Source organism: Megalops cyprinoides, chromosome 3 (genome assembly GCF_013368585.1).
Source record: "Megalops cyprinoides isolate fMegCyp1 chromosome 3, fMegCyp1.pri, whole genome shotgun sequence".
NCBI lineage: Eukaryota > Metazoa > Chordata > Actinopteri > Elopiformes > Megalopidae > Megalops > Megalops cyprinoides.
The window spans coordinates 46,045,874-46,064,845 of NC_050585.1; the positions used below are offsets into that span (position 1 = coordinate 46,045,874).

Consider the following 18,972-nt stretch of genomic DNA (forward strand, 5'->3'; position numbering starts at 1 on the left):
ATAGCTGGGTTACTTTTAACAAAATACATAAGTGCATAGTCCTTTATTTCATAGAGTGATGTAAAAGTCCATCACTATTAAGATAGAAATCTCTGACAGGCTTTGCGTTGTGAAGATGTAGTTCCGTATTTGCGCAACAGATCTAAGGCTTCACTCCGCAGTTGCTCTGGAATAAGAGTGGAATTCCTGTCCAGGTACAGAAGGATGAGGCAGCACTCGATGACATCTGGGAAAGAGTACTTCTGAAAAAATGAGAAAAAAATATTCATTACCTTCTTTGCCTCAAACCTATTTGAGCACTGAATAACATTCAGGGAAAAAATTGTGAAGTTCCTTACTTTTATGTGATCGGGAATTTCAGACAGTTCTTCATGAAGTTCAGAAACCTTGGCAATCAGTGAGGGCAAAGACTCATTGACGCTGCTGGAAAAGAAAGCAAGTTACATACACAAAACTACCATGAAGGGATCCCATATAGGCATTTCTGACCAACAACATAATAGGGAGCAACATCAATGTTCAGCTTTTTGTTAGCTAGTCACATGATTCAAGTAGATCAATCAATTTCACATTTTTCATTAAATTTCTATTTGAAATATTAAGTAATAATACTGATTCACTGTTTGCCAATTGCCAATTCTCTGTATACACCATACTACAATTCCACAGACTGACTAGATGCTGCCTTCCCATATCCACTGCTGTATGTCCCAAATTTACATGCGACCAAAGGCAGATTGCCTTATGCTCCCTTTTAACCACTACTGGGCTGCAATTGTACTGAGCTGCACAGCAGTAAGCAAACCTTTTAAGATGGGTAGAACTCCTGTATTACATTTCAGTTTCTTGCAATCTCAGCTCCTAGGACATGTTAATACAAACTGCAGCTGAGAAAGTGAGACACTTGTACTATCATACCCCTGTCCGGGATCAGCAGCTGCTACATCCTTTGCGCAGGCAGTGGCTTGACCGCTTGCAGCAGTGTTGGTCTGTCCCTCCTCTGGGCTAGCAGCACTCTCCTTGGCCTGGCTGTGCTGGTGCACTAGGCTGGCCACCCTCAGCTGGATCTCGGCAACAGCCACCTGCGTGACCTGGAGTTTGGCGTGGGGCTCTGACAGAATGCACCTGCAGTGCCCAGCGTAAACTTCCTCCTTGACCCCACTCTCCATGTTCTGCAAGTCCGAGCCACGGTCTGTAGATGTATTCTGGCCCTCCGTGATACCGTCTGACTGCAGTGCAACCCTGGAGCCATTCTGAGTCCCTGGAACGGCATTGCAGCCGCTGGTCCACCACAGCTCATAAAGCTGCAGGTAACACACAAAGGCCTCCAGACTCTGAGCAGCGGCCAAACCCTTTTCATCTGTGGGATCCAGCTTCGTCTTGTACTCTGAGATAGACTCCATTCCTGAGAGAAAAACATTCTTTTTTGATGTGAATGAACCAAAACGTCAGCCACACATATGGTTTAGGTACACCACACCACATAAGTCACGTCTGGAACATCAAAAGAAAGTGCATTGCACTTTTGAGACGTTTCTTCCTTGCTGCATAGTCATTACCAATGAGAATAGCTCAAAAGCCAAACTCTTGAAATTGGTCAGAAACTTGGCTCAGAATGTACTCCTCCTTACCTTTAGGAAAGAGCAGCTTGCAGGTCTCTGACATGAGAGAGAAGTTCCCAGCCCCTTTGCAGCGTGCCACAGCTCCCAGTATCTCCTCTAGCCCCGCCCCCCATTCGCCTAGCAGCCAACTCAACACGCACAGCGTCACGTCCTGGGACACATGGAAGACGAGCTACAGGGAGACACAAAGTCAGCACTAGGACTTGGTCAGAGCATTAAAAAAAAAAAAGCAAATGTCTAAAAAGAAACAAACTATGATTAAGCTTAGCCTGACATTTACTGCATGATTGTCTGGCTTCTATCTTTGCATTCCATCTGCACAATACTACAGCAGCCTTGCCCACGTGTCGTGTTCTTGACAGTACCTGATTAATGGGAATGTTGGGGGTGGCGGCGGGATTGTCTATCGCCTTCAGCTGTTGGTGGAGCGATCTGATTTTGTCCAGATCATTAGCAGAGACACCAAACTCCGTCTGCCACACACCCCTCACTGTGTTAAGGAAGCTGTCCCCGTGAGGCCGGGCCCAGCTGTGAGTGAGGGGACAGCTCCGGGTTACGATCACATTTGTCTCCGACAGCCTCACGAAGAGCAGTTCATTACAGCAGTGCAATATGCGATGGACCTGCGGAACATGACACAGGAGAGCATGGCTGACAGAATCAGGTGAATTAGTCACAGATCTATGATGAGCTAAGCTCATAAACTGATTATGCAGTGGCATTGAAGCGATACACCTAAATTAATCCACATGACATTTAGTATGTGTAGAGATTTCGAATCTGCATTTCAAACACATTTTTTAGCATGCATACCGATGTGGTGTGATTGGGCTGTACAGTGTTCAGTCAGTAATAATCTTGTGCCTAATCATTTTGTTGGTGCCAAGTGAGAATCGAGTAATTGGGCATGGTGCAGGCGTGTGACTCACCAATAAGCTCTCCTGCATCCTCAGCGCCTCCTGGGCACCCAGCCAGTCGTGATCAGACATCAGCTCCTTCGCACACCTCAAGCACAGCGAATGTGACAGGTCGTTTTCACCCGCGATGCTAGCCAGTCTGGCGGCGGTCTTTAATGAAGCCACGTCCCCTTTCTTAGCGATCACCTTGGCAGCATCAAAGGCACAGTCTGCAGCCAGGTAACTAAGATTGACAGAACATACGATAGACAAGTCTTCATGCAATTACTGCTAATCAAGGCATATATTACATAGACCAGAGACAGTAAATTATGTCCTTCCTCCAAAGTGCTGGAGCAATGATACTTGATCTTATTTGTATTTGAACAACTGCAAACCAGTATTAGCAAAGAGATTTAAAAATGGCTGAACAGAAATTGCACAAGAGCTCTGAGCACTTTGCCTTTTCATCCAACAACAGGTGAAAAACGGGCAGCATCATGCAGGAAGCTGCACAATCAGAGTGAGTTGTTGAGTGAGTGAGTGAGTGAGTGAGGAGACTACCATTTCCAGGGCTACTCTCACCAGTTTCAAACAAAAACAAATGGAGGCTACAGCCAAAGGAAGTGTATCCTGTGGAGCTGGTGTCAGGCTCCACAGAGCCTGCCTGTCCACTCTCACATACCATTTAGCAGCGTTGGAGTAATGCCCGTCCTTCTCGAGTACTGCCGCCCATGTCGTGTACAGGCCTTTCAGCACTGGGTCATCAGGCTGGAGCCTGGCCTTGGCCAGCGCTATGGCCTCCCTGAAGGGCAAACACATTGGTTAACTCTCACTTACCCACTTCAATGACTGGAAACTCACAGATGTAATAAATGCTATTCCATGATCACTTGCTTGCAGGTAAAACATCAGTGACATTAGTTGTAACAATAGAAGTAAATAGAAACATTACATTTATTTAGCAGACACACTTAACCAGAGTGACTTCCAGCACAAAAGAACAGAATTGTGTTGAAACACTGTTCAAGCCCTACTTGTAGTATAAGCAGTATAAGGTAACAAGTATAAGTTAACTTATACAACCTGACTAGACAAGGGAAGCAAAGTATATTACCATACATCAGCTACTAAATGACAGAATGCAAAAGTGTATTACTTTCTGTTTATTTTACAAGTACATTGTCTTACTTGTTGTTTATTTCATTTATAGGAAACAGTTTATTCACCGGAAACATTAGTTTTGCCAAAAAAAAAAAAATAGGCCAAGCTTAAATGACTTCAAGACTTTTTCAGAGGAGTAAGTAAGATTAATCTGCCTGGGGCTGGCTTTCACGTGTCACGGCGTTATTAATTCATTACCTGTAGAGTTGTTGTGACTTGAGAAGGTCGATGGCCTCGTAGACTTTGTGCAGGGCGAGGAGGTAGGAGGCAGCCTTGAGATACTGCTCTTGAAAACACAGCTGCTTCACAAAGGCCTCCACAGCCTTTGACCAAACCTGGTAACCCGCTGACAGCAGAGAAGACGGGTTGAAGTGGGGTGTGACAACAGACAAGGTGAAAACGCTGTCTTAAAACATATGTATTTTTGATTCTGTGTTCTAGGGACTGTTGTATCATAATATATTTGGTATATAACATATAACATAACTTATATACATAAGTTAACTCATGGTAGGGGTCGAATAGTGTTATGTTCACACACACACACACACACACACACACACACACACACACACACACACACACACACACACACACACACACAGGCCTGGGAGTGTTGTTAGCCTGATCTGACACTGTTGGTCATTTAAATTGAATGGATACGCTTATGGATACACAATTCTGTTGTGCTGGAAGACTCTCTGGATAACAGCATCTGCTAAATACATGTAATGTAACGTAATGTAACATATGGCTGACTGCTGTAGCTCCTTTGACCTTTAACCTTCTGCAAGCAACACATATGGCAGGTAGTTGATGGCTATGTGTAAAACAGTACAATGGTAACCACTGAAGTCATTTTCAACTGCCGCTCCCTACCCATTGGTGCTATGGAGACCAGGTGGTCAGTCAGCTCCCCTTTCTCAGTGGCCATCTTCAGAGCCCCTGCAATGTCCCCTTTCCACAGCAGCAGGTATACAGCAGAGTCGTAGTGACCTCCCTCTATGTGGCTCTCTCCTGCGTGACCAAAGCCAATCACAGATTTACGTACATTTTCCCCATAGCACTAATAGGGTCTTCTGCACAGTATGCCATCAACCTCTCAAAGCACAACAGCATCCTTCATGCTCCTCACCTTCCTCCTGGAACATTCTGTAGAGAGCCGCCCTGTCTGCGAACAGACCCAGCTGGATGTTCTCTCCGGACCCGGGCACGCACTGAGCTGGAACAGCTGTAGAAGAGAAGACCGACATGCTGTTAGCTCCGCTGTTAGCCCCACTGTTAGCTACAGGTCCATCAGAAAGACTGGACGACATTCGTCAAAAACGGTGATGCCTGCCCTGTGCTCCTGGACTCACTTTCAGAGTGTCTGATAGTGGCCAGGGTCAAGCAGTCCTGCTGCTGCTCCTCCTTAGACCTGTGATCCATGGAGGTGCTGAGAGGAAGGATGGAGCGAGCCTTCCTCTTCTTCATCGGGATCTCTGGGAGGACAAGACAACAGCATTGCTCACTAAAAGCTGCTTTAACTAACGCTTACATTCCCCCAGGCTTTTCCCATAGGGTTTTTAATTCACTTGAATAAAGGTGCTTATGAAACTGCAGCCATGACTGAAAAAGCAAGGCCGTTTGTGAGGTGTAAACTTTACTGTTTTACAGTGATGGATGTGACAGTCAGCAACTTTTTAATATCACAGCATCAACCACATAACTGTAGTATACACACAGATGTTTTGTTTTATAAAACATAAAAACAGGTTATGAAACGGAATTACTTTCATCAGTGTCATGAAGAGATGAAACATTCTCAAAAGGTAAAAGAATTCGTATGAATAAACAGTAAAAGGTATGACTTTCAAACCAACCTTGTTTCTCTCTCCTCTTGTCTTCCTTTGTCTCTTTCTTAGCAAATGAAAACACCTTTCCTCCATTTTGTACTTTCTCTGGCACAGCTCGGTCTATCTGCCGAGTGGGCTCTTTTGACCAGGCTGTAACAGGAGTGAGAAGAAGTGGTTGGCTTCGCCCTTGGCCTTGTGGACCGAGCCATAACAATGACTGCATCAACATTCACACTAATAGGGCTGCAGCTCAGCTTGCAGAGAGCTGACATTGCGCTGTGGTGTTTCATTCATCAAAACCTGTCACTAATTTTCAGGGCTGGTTATTTAGCTTAATTAGACGGATCATGCACAAGGTGTTCTTTGATAGACCTAGAAAATGTGCAGAAGTAAGCCTCTCCGGGATGCGTGAACACCTCTGTGCTAATCAAAATTAATCAACACATTTCAAGTGCAGAATATTGAAATGTTACCATGAAGCCCCTGTCTGCAAAAACAACAAAGCCACACAGAAAGACATTCAAAAGCTGAAAGAATAGTAGCATCAGGTCAATACAGTGTAAAAGACCAAGAAGGAGTGGGAGAAAAGGGGGAGATACTATGATACCGGAGGGTGGAGGGGTGCTGGTGGTCTCTTTCGTCTCCTCCTCCTCGTTATTGGACAGTTCCTCTTCAGGTCCTGCAGGGCTCCCTACTCTGTTCTCCTCTCCGTTGGGAGACTCGGTCTCCTCCACCTTGACGCCCCCTTTCCCAGAGGCCTTCTTTTTCTTCTTGGCTTTGGACTTCTGCTGTGAGGCCCTTTTCTTCTCCAGCTCAATGCTCTTCTTTCCTGGGAAACCAGGCAAAAAGAAAAAATATAAATACAATACGAGAAACAGATTTCACATACATCATTAGTTCTGTTTAACTTCACTTGCCTTTTTTTTCAGGCTGTTGCCTTTAAAATCTCATCTTAATCTAAGAATATAGGATTTGGTGCAGTTTAATGTTTTGAGGGGCTGTCAGTTATGTTTAGGCTTGGGCCCTCTTGTTGAATAATACGTTTGATAGGCCCAGAACTGCACACATTTATGTGTCCATGAACACCAGCTGCGATACAGGAATCGGATTGATTGAGGACAGCCAGGGAGTGTGAGAGAGGGCAGAGTCTGCAGTCACCTCGCGGGGGCTTGGTGTGCTCCTGCTTGGACACTCGCCACTCCTGTGCGGTGAAGTCATCGCCCCCCGTCCAGACCACGTCCGGGTCCACCGGAGACCACTGCACACACAGCAGTCGGCCCTTGTGCCCTCTGTAGTTAGACAGCGCCTCCTCCTTCGGCACGTCCCACACCTACGCATCAGGACAGCAGTCAGTCACAAACGGCATACCCCCTTCCTCATGATAAGTCACCCTGGCTTTCTTTGTAATTGCTTTGCAGCGTTGCAACCTCCTTGAAGTCTTTTATCGAGAGAGTGCATTACATCGAGATATTACATTACATTATTGGCATTTAGCAGATGCTCTTATCCAGAGTGACGTACATAGGTTACAATTTTTCCATGCAATCCATTTATATAGCTGAATATTTACTGAGAAAATTCTAGGTTAAGTACCTTGCCCAGGGGTACAGCAGCAGTGCCCCCGGAGGGGAATCGAACCGGCAACCTTTTGGTTGCAGGTTCGGCTCCTTATGACTGTACTAAATTGCTACTCCAGCAGATTCCGGCGCAATGGCAAAGAGGTAAAGCAGTGACCCACCTGAGCGGTGCCGTCGTAGCAGACGGTGGCCAGCCGCCCGTCATGATGGGGGCTCCAGGCCAGGTTGGTGATTTTTGCCGTGTGTCCCGCCAGGCTCCGGTACGCTTCGGTGATCACAGGCGGAGTCTCCGGTGGGGACTCTGCACAGACAGAGGAGAACACTAAATTTAATCACAGCCCTCAAGTCACTAGGGCAATAAAACCCATTATGGAATAGGGTATGTCAGTTGAGACTGCATTCTCTCATTGATAATGAGAGTATAAAAATAGACACATCTGCCTAACCTCTATTTGAGGCCTGCTCATTTTGTTAGAAGTTCAGTTAGTTTATTAGATGTTAGTCCTGACAAAAGCCAGTGATTCTGCTGTGTCATCCGAGCCCACGGAAGGATACGACCACAGTCCACCGACCCCTTGCGGTTGTACTCACCTATGACCCCCCTGAGGTCGTGCACATACACCACTGCGCTGCTGGACCCAGAGGCGAGGAGGTAGCCCAGTTCGGGTTGACTGCCATGCTCGTGGTGCCAGCGGAGGACGTTGATGATCTTGTGGTGCTGCTGTATGCTGCAAAGCAGCTTGAGGTTTGGGGCTTGAAACACCTCTATTGATCTGTAGAGCGAAGCCACCGACACCACACCATTTATTAGGACAACACGAATAATAATGACTTCATTACACCAGAAGGCTATACAGTTTACAGTATATAGGACAGATGCATTACTTACCCATCTTCATTGCCAATGGCTACCACCTTCCCGTCTGGTTTCCAGCACAGATCCGTGTGAGGTGAAAGCTTGTGCTGTTAACACCAACAACACATAAAGAAACACAATAACAGTCATCTTGTCAGTGAATAACACTGACTAAGCCCTACTGTTCAAAATCAATTCATTACATTACATTATTGCCATTCTGCAGACGCTGTTATCCAGAGCGACTTACATGTTATCCATTTATACACCTGGATATTTACTGAGGCAATTGTGGGTTAAGTACCTTGCCCAAGGGTACAATGGCACTGACCCCAGTGGGTAATCGAATCAGCAACCTTTCATTTACGAGCCCTGCTCCTTACTACAGTGCTACACCACCCCCATTCAATATATTCTCATAATGGCTAATGAACAAGTTTGGTCAGTGTTGGGGAGTTAATTGGTAAAATAAGCAGACTGGATGCCTTTTCAACAAAAGTCACTTTACCTCCACTGAATGGGGGAAACCCATCACACCTGTGAGGCGAGGTCCTACACCCCTTACCTTAATGTTGTTGGTGTCGCGGATGACCTTGTCAATGTCCGTGGCTTCTCCTGCCAGATTCCAGGGGTCATGCTGGAAAATGACCCCCTCTCCAGCACAGCTGTACAGGCTGAATGGTGGCTTGTCACCTGATCCTTCATGCAAACAAGACAGCCAATCAGATTTACCCCACCACCCACCACTAACATCACCTTACCAGTGCCTGGCACCCATAAATTTCAACTGTGCTTGATTCACAGCTTTCACTTCCTACAGGTCAGACCTCATCTGATCCCTGTAGAAGCCTGACATAGTTCATTTGAGCAATCTCATTATGTCTGTGTTCGTAGGTTCTTTTGCTGATGATGAAGCAGGATCGTGGGCAACAGTTTCGGGCTAGTCAGTTCACCGGGACCAGGAGACAGGAAGTGCAGCGCCAGCAAAAAGGAAGATAAACCGGCGCGTCTGTGTCGGTTTGGGATCATCAGCAACTCTCTCAAACTGAGGCAATTATCTTTACAGCCTCGGAGACGTATGACGGATATCGCCATAAAAGTACCGTCCCCTGCAGCTGGTCAAATTAGTTGCCGTGCTCTGATTTCCCAATGAACATCTCTGGGGGAGGGTAAGCATTTTCAAAACCCGAGCCAGTTAATGGGCTTCATAAAGAAGGATCACATGTTCATAGATTAGGCTTTGAAGCCATCTTTTACTGACAGTTTTGCAAGGCATGCAAAACTTTAATGTTTATTGGGTCTGTCAGACAGTATCATATAGTTAGTTTATAACTTGAACTTACCAAATGACAGTGGAGGTACTAGGGGTCCCCAGGCCAATGTGTAGACAGTCTTTCGATGATAAGTGCTTGATATCTGAGGAGGCCTATTAGACAGGAATGATCACTTTCACATACAGTTCTATACTATACATGGCATACTGCACATACACTATACACATAGATATAAAGTTATTTTTGTGTGTATACTTAGTATATAGTGTTATATATCTATATAGTGTGTAAACCCTGCTCACTTATTGGAATAAGCTTCATAAATTCCAACTTTGCCATCATCAGTTCCAAATGCTACGGAGCCCTCCTTCTTTGGGTGCCAGGACAACTATAACAGACAAAAAAGACAGACAACACTCAATTTTTACATTTATTGCAATATGCAGGAAAAGATGATAAGAAAAAGGTTCATAAATTCCAACAATTTGCAAAGACCCCAAATAGCTACTTACAGCAGTGACCTTGGATTTGATGCCCTGCCAGAAGGTCTTGGTGTCATACTTGTTGTGGATGGACAGGGTGTCCCATACGCGGATCATGTTGTCCCCGATCCCCAAGGCAAGGCAGCCTGTTCCCACAGGGGAAAAGGCCAAACTGTACACAAATCCCCCCAAGGTGGGCAGAGTCCAACAGCACTCCAAGGAGGACAGGTCCCAACATTTAATCTGAGACAGAAACAGGCTCAGGAAGTTAAAACAGACACACAATGTGCAGCTCAGCTGTTTACACATTTTCTAAAGGCAGACACGACCTGAGCTCTCAGATCTTCCCCAGTCCGCTCTTACCTCTCTGTCCATGGATGTGCTGATCAAGAGCTCCTGATCTTGGCCCAAGCACACAGAGCTCATGTTGAAGACAATACGGCTGTGGTTCTGGCCGTCTGAGGACGTGCCCAGGAGACTCCACTTTTGCTTGCCTGATTTGGCAAGATCCCACAGTATCAGCTCACCCCTGTGTTCACAAAGGGGAAACGACACAAGCAGAAACGTTTCTCAGACCCCAGAGTCATCAGAAGCAAATAACTTGTACCCGATACTCATATGACAGCTTTTCATACCCAAAGCAGCTTGACACAACATGCGTTGGCTTCCCTGCAGGCCAATGCACAGTGAGCCAGAGCCTCTCCTTGACGCTTGGGTCGATGCCTGCCCCTCTTCTCTTCAGGAAAGGAAGCTTGAGGGTCATCACACCTACCCGCAGAAAAGGGAGAGTTTAATACTGCTAACTGGTTCCAAAGTATATGCTTGTCCTGCTAAAAGATGCAATGCACCAATGAACTCCTTCAGGTACTTAGTAATTATGGACTAATAGCTCCAACTGACCTTTCCCCCTGGCCGTGCTCCATATTCGCACCGTCTGGTCCTTGCTTCCTGAAGCCAGGTAACACCCCTTTTCGTGTCCTTCTGTCACCCCATTGGTTACTTCTGAGGAGGGAAACAACAGTCAGAAACGCAAAAGCTGACAACCAGAGCGTTCAATGACGATATGAGCAGGATCATGAACCCTTTGTCATTTCCTTTCACTGCTAATTGGTCTTGTTGTGATGAGCTCTCAGCTGTGTGGCTGGCAAAACCATCAGCTGGCGATCCCTCAGTGGAGGAATGAGCTCCCCACTGGGGTCAGGACAACAGAATCCCTGGCCATCTTCCCACCTCTTCAGACTGCATCTCGGTTCCATCTCAGTCCCCACCCCCTAACACCTGCTACTTGTATTACCTGCTGTTTATTTTACATGTAGTATCACAATGTGTTTTGGATTCTGTGATCTAGCAACTGATATATGGTAGCATATTTGTGTTTGCCTTGTCTAGTCACACTACACAAGTTAACTTGTGGTAGGGCTTGAACAGTATTATGCTCATACTCACTGGTCTGGGAGTATTGTTACCCTGGTCTGACACTGTTGCTCATCAACTTGAACGGATAATCTATTGTTCTTTTGTGCTGGAAGTCGCTCTGGATAAGAGCATCTGCTAAATGAATGTAATGTAATGTAATGTAGCTGGAGCAGGCTGTCTTACCCGGGTTTTCCTCTGGCCGGCTGTACAGCGCCTCCTCATCGGGACGAGGACACCAGGCCAGGGCGTGGATCTCATCATCGTGGCCTCGGAGTCGGTGAACCACCTCGTTCTTCTTACTGATGTCAATCACTACGATCATTCCGTCTTTATACCTTTGAGTTAGTTTCATACAGTTAGTGACTCCATCTGAAGTTTTCTGTAGGAGCTATTGCATGTGGTTTTGTCATATGCACTTCTGTACCTTCACGTCTTCACGTCAGTCTGGATAGGAGCAGTTCTGCAAACTAAATTTAAATTTGAACTTCTATCTGCATTTATCATAGTTTTTTTTTTCATTCACAACTAGCACTGACCTCATAAAATGACAGAGTGGAACTATTTCTTAGTAAGAATGATACTGACATATTACATTATGGCATTGGCATTGTGTGGACTGCGATTTGTGCTTACCCCACAGCAATGTAGTTTCCATTATGAGGTGAGCAGGACAAGCAGAAGATGTTTCTCGGTTCAGGGAAGAAGGTTTGTGTGTCATCCCTGTTGCGCCAGTAGCAAACAACAATGCCCTTCTCGTCTCCCGAAACAACCAAGTCTTTCTCAACTGGAGACCAGTGCAGGGCTGTGATTGTGCTCTGTACACAAAACAGATTTTTTTAAAGTTTTTTCTTAAGAATAAGAAAATGCACCACTGGAATACATTGTGAGAGAACACATCAAAACATATATAAGGCAACTGAGGGACAGAATGGACTAAGGGGCTGTGATCTAATACCATAAATATTTCACCTGGTGAGCTTTGTGGTCTTTCAGCGCAACCTTCTCGTTGATGTCCCAGATTTTGACTGTCCCATCATCAGAGGTGCTGGCACACAGATTCTCTTCACCGGGGTGGTGGCAAAATGCAAAGCCAGACACTTTCTCTCTGTGCCCATTAAGTTCACCTGAAAGCAAAAGCATAATCCACGTAAGTACTGCCCAGGTGTACAGATCTCCATAATAGACGTGCAAACCAGTGGTGAAAGTATTGTACCTTGTATCACGTGTCAGAGTAATCAAACTCGAACAGAAAAGAAAAAAATATATATATCTTACCCACAACCACAGGCGACGAGGCAGTGACGCTAATCAAATATATTGTGTTTTTAGCCCCGAATCCAAAAATACCCTTAGCATTTGTGTCGCTGGACCGCGAACAGTACCAGTTTGGAGAGGCAGGAAGAAGTCTTTCGTGCATTCTGAGACCGATAACCTCGGAGGAGCAATTCACATAAATTTCTCCAAATTACAGTCGCACCATATCAGTAACTTAACTAACGCCGCTGAGTGCCAGTTCTACATCTCATGCCGCATCCACAACAGAACGACAGTCGTAAAACTTTATGAAATGACGGAAAACACTACGGAAAGCGACATGGGATATACTGAGCTAGCTAATCAGTGACGGCGAGGATTAAAAGTAAAAATAATTTTCCAGCTAAAGACTAAATTTATCACAAAACATGAAAATGTATGACCTTAAGATTAAAGTTTTGCTTCATTAAATAAAAGACTGTAAATACTTATGAGAATCGTTTCATGTGAGTGAATTTCCTTTCAGTTTTAGTGATTAAGAGGACGCGATACATCGACCTAGGATTGCGCATTTTATCTTGCCGTAAAGCGAAACTTGTCAGAAGGTTCAAGATGGCGGTCTCCTCTATGACGGGAGTGGGTACGAGCACATTTTTATGATTATTATGCCACGACTTATTAGACACAGTTTGTTGTTCAATGCATTTACTTAAATTGCACTGTTTCTCCAGGTTTCTTCTCTCTCCTGAGAAATGTTGCAGGGCAGATACATTCACGGTAAGGGCTTCTGTCTTTCTGGGCTAACTGTGGAGCTTGACCTAGTCGAAACCTAAAGGAGAAAATTGTACTATTGCAACTGGAGCAAGAATTTCTTATATAGATACATTTTTTAGATTAAGGATTAAAGCTTGTCTGTCTTTTCTGAAGTTGTATTCTTTTCTTACCTTTCAGAGTGCTCGCTTCGGGTTGTGGTTTTCAGAATTCCAGCTTTCATACAACTTCTACATTAGATGCCAAAAACTGGGAGAGGAAGAATCGGATACTTTATCCCCCACAACGGCCAGACGAGCCACCTAGACCAGCCGTGAGTCCTGCTGGATATTCTTGGTTTTGGAATATGATGATGATGATGATGATGATGATGATGATCATGATCATGATGATCATAATCATGATCGCTCACATATTCTTCTCATGTCGTCATTACTATAGTGCTATCTATAGACAGATAGCTTTGTATATTTGTCTGGCCTTTCTTTTGAAGGCATGTTATTTAGACAGCTATCTACCTGATTAACTATTTAGCTAACTTTATATGCAGGAAGTGGTCATACTTTGCTAGCGATGTAGAAATTAAACACAAATTTATGCTACAACACACAATATTGATTGTGCTGTAATGTATATGAATCCATAAACTTGAAAGGTCTTTCTTTACAGGAAGTACATCACTGCAGACGCCAAATAAAGTACAGCAAGGACAAGATGTGGTATCTTGCAAAACTGGTAAATGAATGTTTAATGTACTGCCTTTAGGTCATTTAATTTAATACTTGTAGGCATTGTAATTATGCAGTAGGGCCCGTCCAACTCAAAAGACTTGGGCCCAACACCCACCGTCTTAGATCTTACTGCCATTCTTCCAGAGATTGCGTATTGATTTATGATGATGATTATGACGGTGATGTCCGAACTTTTATTTTTTTTTGTTGAAATATTTATTGGCTGCATAGATATAAGTAAGTTATTAAACAAGTCAGTCATATTTGTTTCAGATGTTTCCTGTAGAAATCAAAACGTTCCAAACTGTTATTCAGATGTTGATGCTGGTTGGCGCTAGTCATATTTAAGGCCTCAGGGAATCCGAATTAACAGCCAAAAAACCCATTTTAAAGCTCTGAACCTCATAATTTTGATTTTAATGTATCAGCCTGTGATGTAATTTCTCTGTCTGACAGGTATTATGGAACTGTACCCCTCAAATTATGTCCTAAATGCAAAGAAAGTTGTCTAAAATTGTTCTAAAACTGTTTTTTTTTTCCTTTCAAGAGATTTATATATTTTATGTGTTGTGGTTAGGGCTGTGACGGTAATGATTTTTTCTTCCCGCGGTAATAAAGCAACACATTACCGCGATTTAGCGGTTTATACCCCCGCGCCGCGCTCCGACCCCCACGCAGTACAAAAAGCCAACCCGTAACGTTTGCACATGAATTCTCGGGAAGGCTAATTACAACTTAGAAAGTGATTGCAAACTTGCAAATATTTTACATTTTAACATTTTTACATTTAACATTTTAACATTTTAATATTTTATATTTTAATTCACATAATTCTGTAGGCTATACAATAATGGCGTCTGAAGCAGCATGAACAGGTAGGCTATATGTAGCCGCATTAAAACAGTTTTAATTATTTTTCAAATCAAATGACAAATAAGAAGATGGTAAGGGAACATTAGGCTAATGGTTTTTAAATATGCAACATAATTGAACATTCATGATGTCGGTAGGCTATCTACTACAATCACTGCTTGTATAAAGTGCTGCAAAAAATCGAAATGTACTCATTCTTTATTTTACGGCGTTTTATTTTACGTGGCAAACGCAGATGTGCTGAACAGTAAATTTCGTTTTAACCCTTTCGCGGGTACGGTCACACCAGTGTGATTAGCCGTTTAGCACATATGATAAAACTGGTGCGATTAGAACACTAGTTTGGAGAAATTCTAGCTAATCTTATCTTTGAGGAAATTTGAGGAAACAGCGATTTAACTCTAAAAATATAGCAAATGCTAACTGAAATCTATAAGAAACTTAATAACGCAAATGAAAACATAACGAACCATATAAGGTAACACGCGCTACATACCATAACAAATAAGTTGCATGTGAAAGGGTTAAAACGAAATTTGTGTTCAGCACATTGCGTTTGCCACGCTTTTCAGTAATTCAGCCAGGTCAGGTAAATATCTGTGCTGGAATTACGGAAGGAAGTTGCGGTCAAACTTGATGATATGATTAAACAATATCCATTTATATTGTAAAACCTGGTTTGTTCACTAGATGGTGCCTGGAGTTGATCATGTGAAAGCTGGAATAAACATACAGTTGTCTTGGATGCACATTAAAATTTAAGGGGTTTAGAGGTGTAAAAATGAGCGATTGGCTGTTGATTTAATTCTTTGATCCCTCAAATGTGACTACAACCAAGGCCCTAAATCGGAATTGCAGTTTTGAGATTGTTGATTGTTTGTCTGTTCTGTTTTTTTTTTTTTTTTTTTTTTTTTTTTTTTTAGATGAAATGTCAGAAAAAAGATGGCTTACTCAGTCAAACTTAATGTACTTTTATCCATAGGACCATTGAATGTTTTCTCAAAAACATGGTTGGGGGATACTTCTTTAATTACTTTATACAATCTACCACGAGGGCATGCTCTGATGTGGCTGATGTCAAAAACTCTTCTTAAATCAATTGGAAAATGTTGTTTTGAATATTGTAGTACTACACATTGCAGATATTGGAGGCATCTGCTTATCAGTAATGCTTCATATTTGCATATTTGTGTAATTCATAAGATATTACAATATGGCAGAATTTTACAGTATTTAAAATGGCTTTGGTAATTAAGTAGGACTGTTAGAAGATTATACTTTGAGGTGATTTGTAAAAATGTGTTTATTTGAATTAATTTACTTTCATCAATAACCTTTTTTTGTTACAATGTGTTTTGCATTGTGTACTTAACAGTGGGTTTCTGAGTCTGAAGCCAGACTCGTACCATAGAAGATGTTTTATTTGAGAGCAGCCTTCCCCTAGAATAAGAGCGGTTGTGTGTCTCGTGTCTGACAGCACTTTTGCTCCTTCTTTCTCTTAGTGAGGTGGCATTAAAACTTGCTCGTTTGCAGCCATTGCCCTTTGAGGAAACTATGCTCAAACCTTGTACGACATAGATACCAGTTTACAGCTGAGTGGCCTGCCATTTGTAGTGCCCCTAAGCATCATTCATGCTTAATTTAAAGTGTGAAAACATATTATGGACAAATCTTATTTGTGGATGCATTTGTCAGTCATATGTGAAGCATATTGCTTTTATTTCCATGTACGGGAAACCACTGTCTGATTGGCTCATGTGCCCAATCTAAATCAAAAATCTTGGATTGTTGATTATTGTTTAGAATCACCAATAGGTAACATGTTGATCAGATTGTGAAAAATAGAGTAATGCAAACAAGTAACATTTACATTATAAGGGAAAGTAATGTCAAACCCAAAATAACATGAAGATCAGATTCAAATTGCTTACATGGCTGGTTCATTAGCTGGTAAATTTCCAGTGACAAGGCTTGTTTATTTTCTCACAGATACGAGGCATGAGTGTTGACCAGGCCGTCGCACAGCTTGAGTTCAACGACAAAAAGGGGGCAAAGATAATGAAGGAGGTAGGCCTAATGCTAATTAGCATACTTTGTGTTTGAGGCTATTCTCCGTATGTAGAGCTTTATATTTTATTGTGTTTTGAAATTAATAGTACATTGCAACATATGCTTCAGTATTAGAAAAAATAATTGTTGCAGATTTGCCTTTAAATTATTAAACATTTGTTTTTTAATGAAGGTTCTGTTAGAAGCCCAGGAAATGGCTGTGAAAAACCACAATGTTGAGTACAAGTCCAATCTGTATGTTGGTAAGTATTTACCATGGTGGTATATTTGCATATTCTGTTTCCACAGAATGCTTATGTTCATGTCAGATATCAAGAGATAGAGATTCTCCCAGTGCATTTTAATTTCAAGCATATTAAATTTAATACCTAACAAGGAATATGCCTTTCAGTATTCCTGTGACCATATGGCCATAAAATACTCATTAGTGGTTTTTTGCGTTTTCTGAGGTGGCATATTGCTTTTTACAACTTGCATCTTCAGTACTGCACCATCAAAGCCCACCTCTGAGCAATAGAAAGAGCTGATCCAGCTTTTCCCCGCTATAGACATATTAAGTAATAGCCTCATTTTTTTCTATGTCAGCCTCTGTGAACAGTTGTACTATTTCTTACAAAGATCCAAAATACTATACAAAAAGAATGTCCCACTTTTCTTTCTAGTGAAAAAAGACCATGTTTTTTATTAATGTGCTTATGTTGTGCAATTATCAGCTCACATCCTGAAGTGATTGAACATAAATCTAGTCAGATGTTAGCCAGCTTTTCTTTGTTTGTCATGCTCTTAGGAGTGACTGAAAGATATACATAGCCGTGTGTTCAGAGGAAAGTACTCCACTGGCTATGCAATTTGAGCATTTATTTCTGTCCCTAATCTTCACAGCGGAATCCTTCTCATGCAAAGGGAAGTACCTGAAGCGCATCCGATACCACGGCAAGGGAATGTTTGGGATCATGGATAAAGTGCACTGCCACTACTTTGTGAAGCTCGTGGAGGGGGCACCACCAAAAGTGGAGCAGAAGACTGGCTTCGACCAGGCAAAGGAGTACGTCCAGAATCTGAAGAGCCGCACCATCATTCACTCGTTGTAGTAGCCTGTGATGCTGGAAATCTGTATATATATGTGTGTTTATATAAAAGTCATACTCTATCATTACTGTGAAGTGTGAGTTTCTTTGAAATGTTATCTGTAGGTTCCATTGGGAACCACATCATTTAATGGATCTCCATTACAAAAGAAGTATATATATTAGGATATACATATGCATATATGTATATGTACATATGTAATTGACAGCAGGGTCTCACATCTAACACTGAAGACCAAAAGGAATTAGCCAGACAGTTTTCTATGGAAGTGTTAATTCATTGTGAACAAAGTACTTGCAATGAAAAATGTGTTTTCAACATCAGTGATTCAGGCAGCACGTAGTCTTTTGAGTGATGAAACAAAAGTGGTCCAGGACTTGAGTCCAAGATGTTCTTAATTCCAATTCCAGCACACTTTAAGCAAATAACTTGGCTTTGTGATATTTTGATGTCTGTGCCTTAGAGGAAAATAGATCCCCTTGAAATGTGGAACAGTCTTTTCAGTTACATTTCATTACGTTCATTTAGAAGACACTCTTTTCCAGTGTGACTTCCAGCACAGAAGAACAGAAGTGAATCATATTCCTAGTAGGGCATAACCATATTATCGAGGTCTAATTAAACCACCAAGAACTTGTGACCATGTCTACACATCAGTTCATTAGCCATTCGGCACAGAAATCACTGTGTGATACCTATATTGGTGCAGTACAACTTCAGGGTACATGGTGGTTCTACTGTAGGGTATGTTGTGGATCGAAAACATACATAATTCACAGCATGCTCTAAAGGGATAACACATGTTTGAATGTGGTTAGTTGTGTTCCCCATGCACCGTCCTTCATGTAAATTTATCACATGCCCTTTTTACTCATTCCTGGAGAGGTAATCCGGGCGAGAGCATCTGCTATATGACAAAATGCAAATGTATGAGTACTTCCAAATGAAATCCCATCTCCTGGCCCCTGTTTTCGGGAGATTCGTTTTCAGCAGGGAGCCTTGGCCTAGCTCATCTTTGGCAGAACATAACACACCAGGCTGCAGAAGGTAGGCTGCTATATC

The 18,972-nt window shown here is 42.7% G+C and overlaps 2 protein-coding genes across 2 annotated transcripts; one reads left to right on the forward strand and one right to left on the reverse strand.

Annotated features, from left to right (window-relative positions):
* Nucleotides 1–9: 9 nt before the first annotated feature.
* gemin5 (gem (nuclear organelle) associated protein 5) lies at nt 10–12,647 on the reverse strand. The gene is made up of 28 exons (XM_036524139.1): nt 12,398–12,647; nt 12,092–12,246; nt 11,756–11,937; nt 11,306–11,457; nt 10,607–10,708; nt 10,342–10,474; nt 10,070–10,235; nt 9,737–9,949; nt 9,527–9,612; nt 9,294–9,376; nt 8,516–8,649; nt 7,984–8,057; nt 7,686–7,867; nt 7,256–7,395; nt 6,676–6,847; nt 6,125–6,346; nt 5,545–5,667; nt 5,041–5,163; nt 4,818–4,913; nt 4,562–4,699; nt 3,881–4,028; nt 3,204–3,323; nt 2,552–2,762; nt 1,988–2,245; nt 1,632–1,794; nt 919–1,405; nt 339–423; nt 10–242 (listed from the first exon to the last, which is right to left on the reverse strand). Exons 1-28 carry the CDS (start codon nt 12,537–12,539, stop codon nt 78–80), a joined length of 4,455 nt encoding a protein of 1,484 aa, XP_036380032.1. The 5' UTR covers nt 12,540–12,647; the 3' UTR covers nt 10–77.
* Nucleotides 12,648–12,960: 313 nt separating this feature from the next.
* mrpl22 (mitochondrial ribosomal protein L22) lies at nt 12,961–17,919 on the forward strand. Its single transcript, XM_036525646.1, has 7 exons — nt 12,961–13,016; nt 13,108–13,153; nt 13,328–13,460; nt 13,817–13,882; nt 16,741–16,818; nt 16,994–17,063; nt 17,704–17,919. Exons 1-7 carry the CDS (start codon nt 12,989–12,991, stop codon nt 17,910–17,912), a joined length of 630 nt encoding a protein of 209 aa, XP_036381539.1. The 5' UTR covers nt 12,961–12,988; the 3' UTR covers nt 17,913–17,919.
* Nucleotides 17,920–18,972: the final 1,053 nt, after the last annotated feature.

Coding starts and splice junctions, on each gene's coding strand:
- mrpl22 (XM_036525646.1), top strand. CDS start 12,989: ATGGCGGTCTCCTCTATGACGGGAGTGG. Junction 13,461..13,816: donor ACGAGCCACCTAGACCAGCC/GTGAGTCCTGCT, acceptor CTTTCTTTACAG/GAAGTACATCACTGCAGACG. Junction 17,064..17,703: donor CAAGTCCAATCTGTATGTTG/GTAAGTATTTAC, acceptor TAATCTTCACAG/CGGAATCCTTCTCATGCAAA.
- gemin5 (XM_036524139.1), bottom strand. CDS start 12,539: ATGCACGAAAGACTTCTTCCTGCCTCTCCAAACTGGTACTGTTCGCGG. Junction 9,613..9,736: donor TCAAATCCAAGGTCACTGCT/GTAAGTAGCTAT, acceptor TGTCTGTTATAG/TTGTCCTGGCACCCAAAGAA. Junction 4,914..5,040: donor CACTATCAGACACTCTGAAA/GTGAGTCCAGGA, acceptor TCTCTTCTACAG/CTGTTCCAGCTCAGTGCGTG.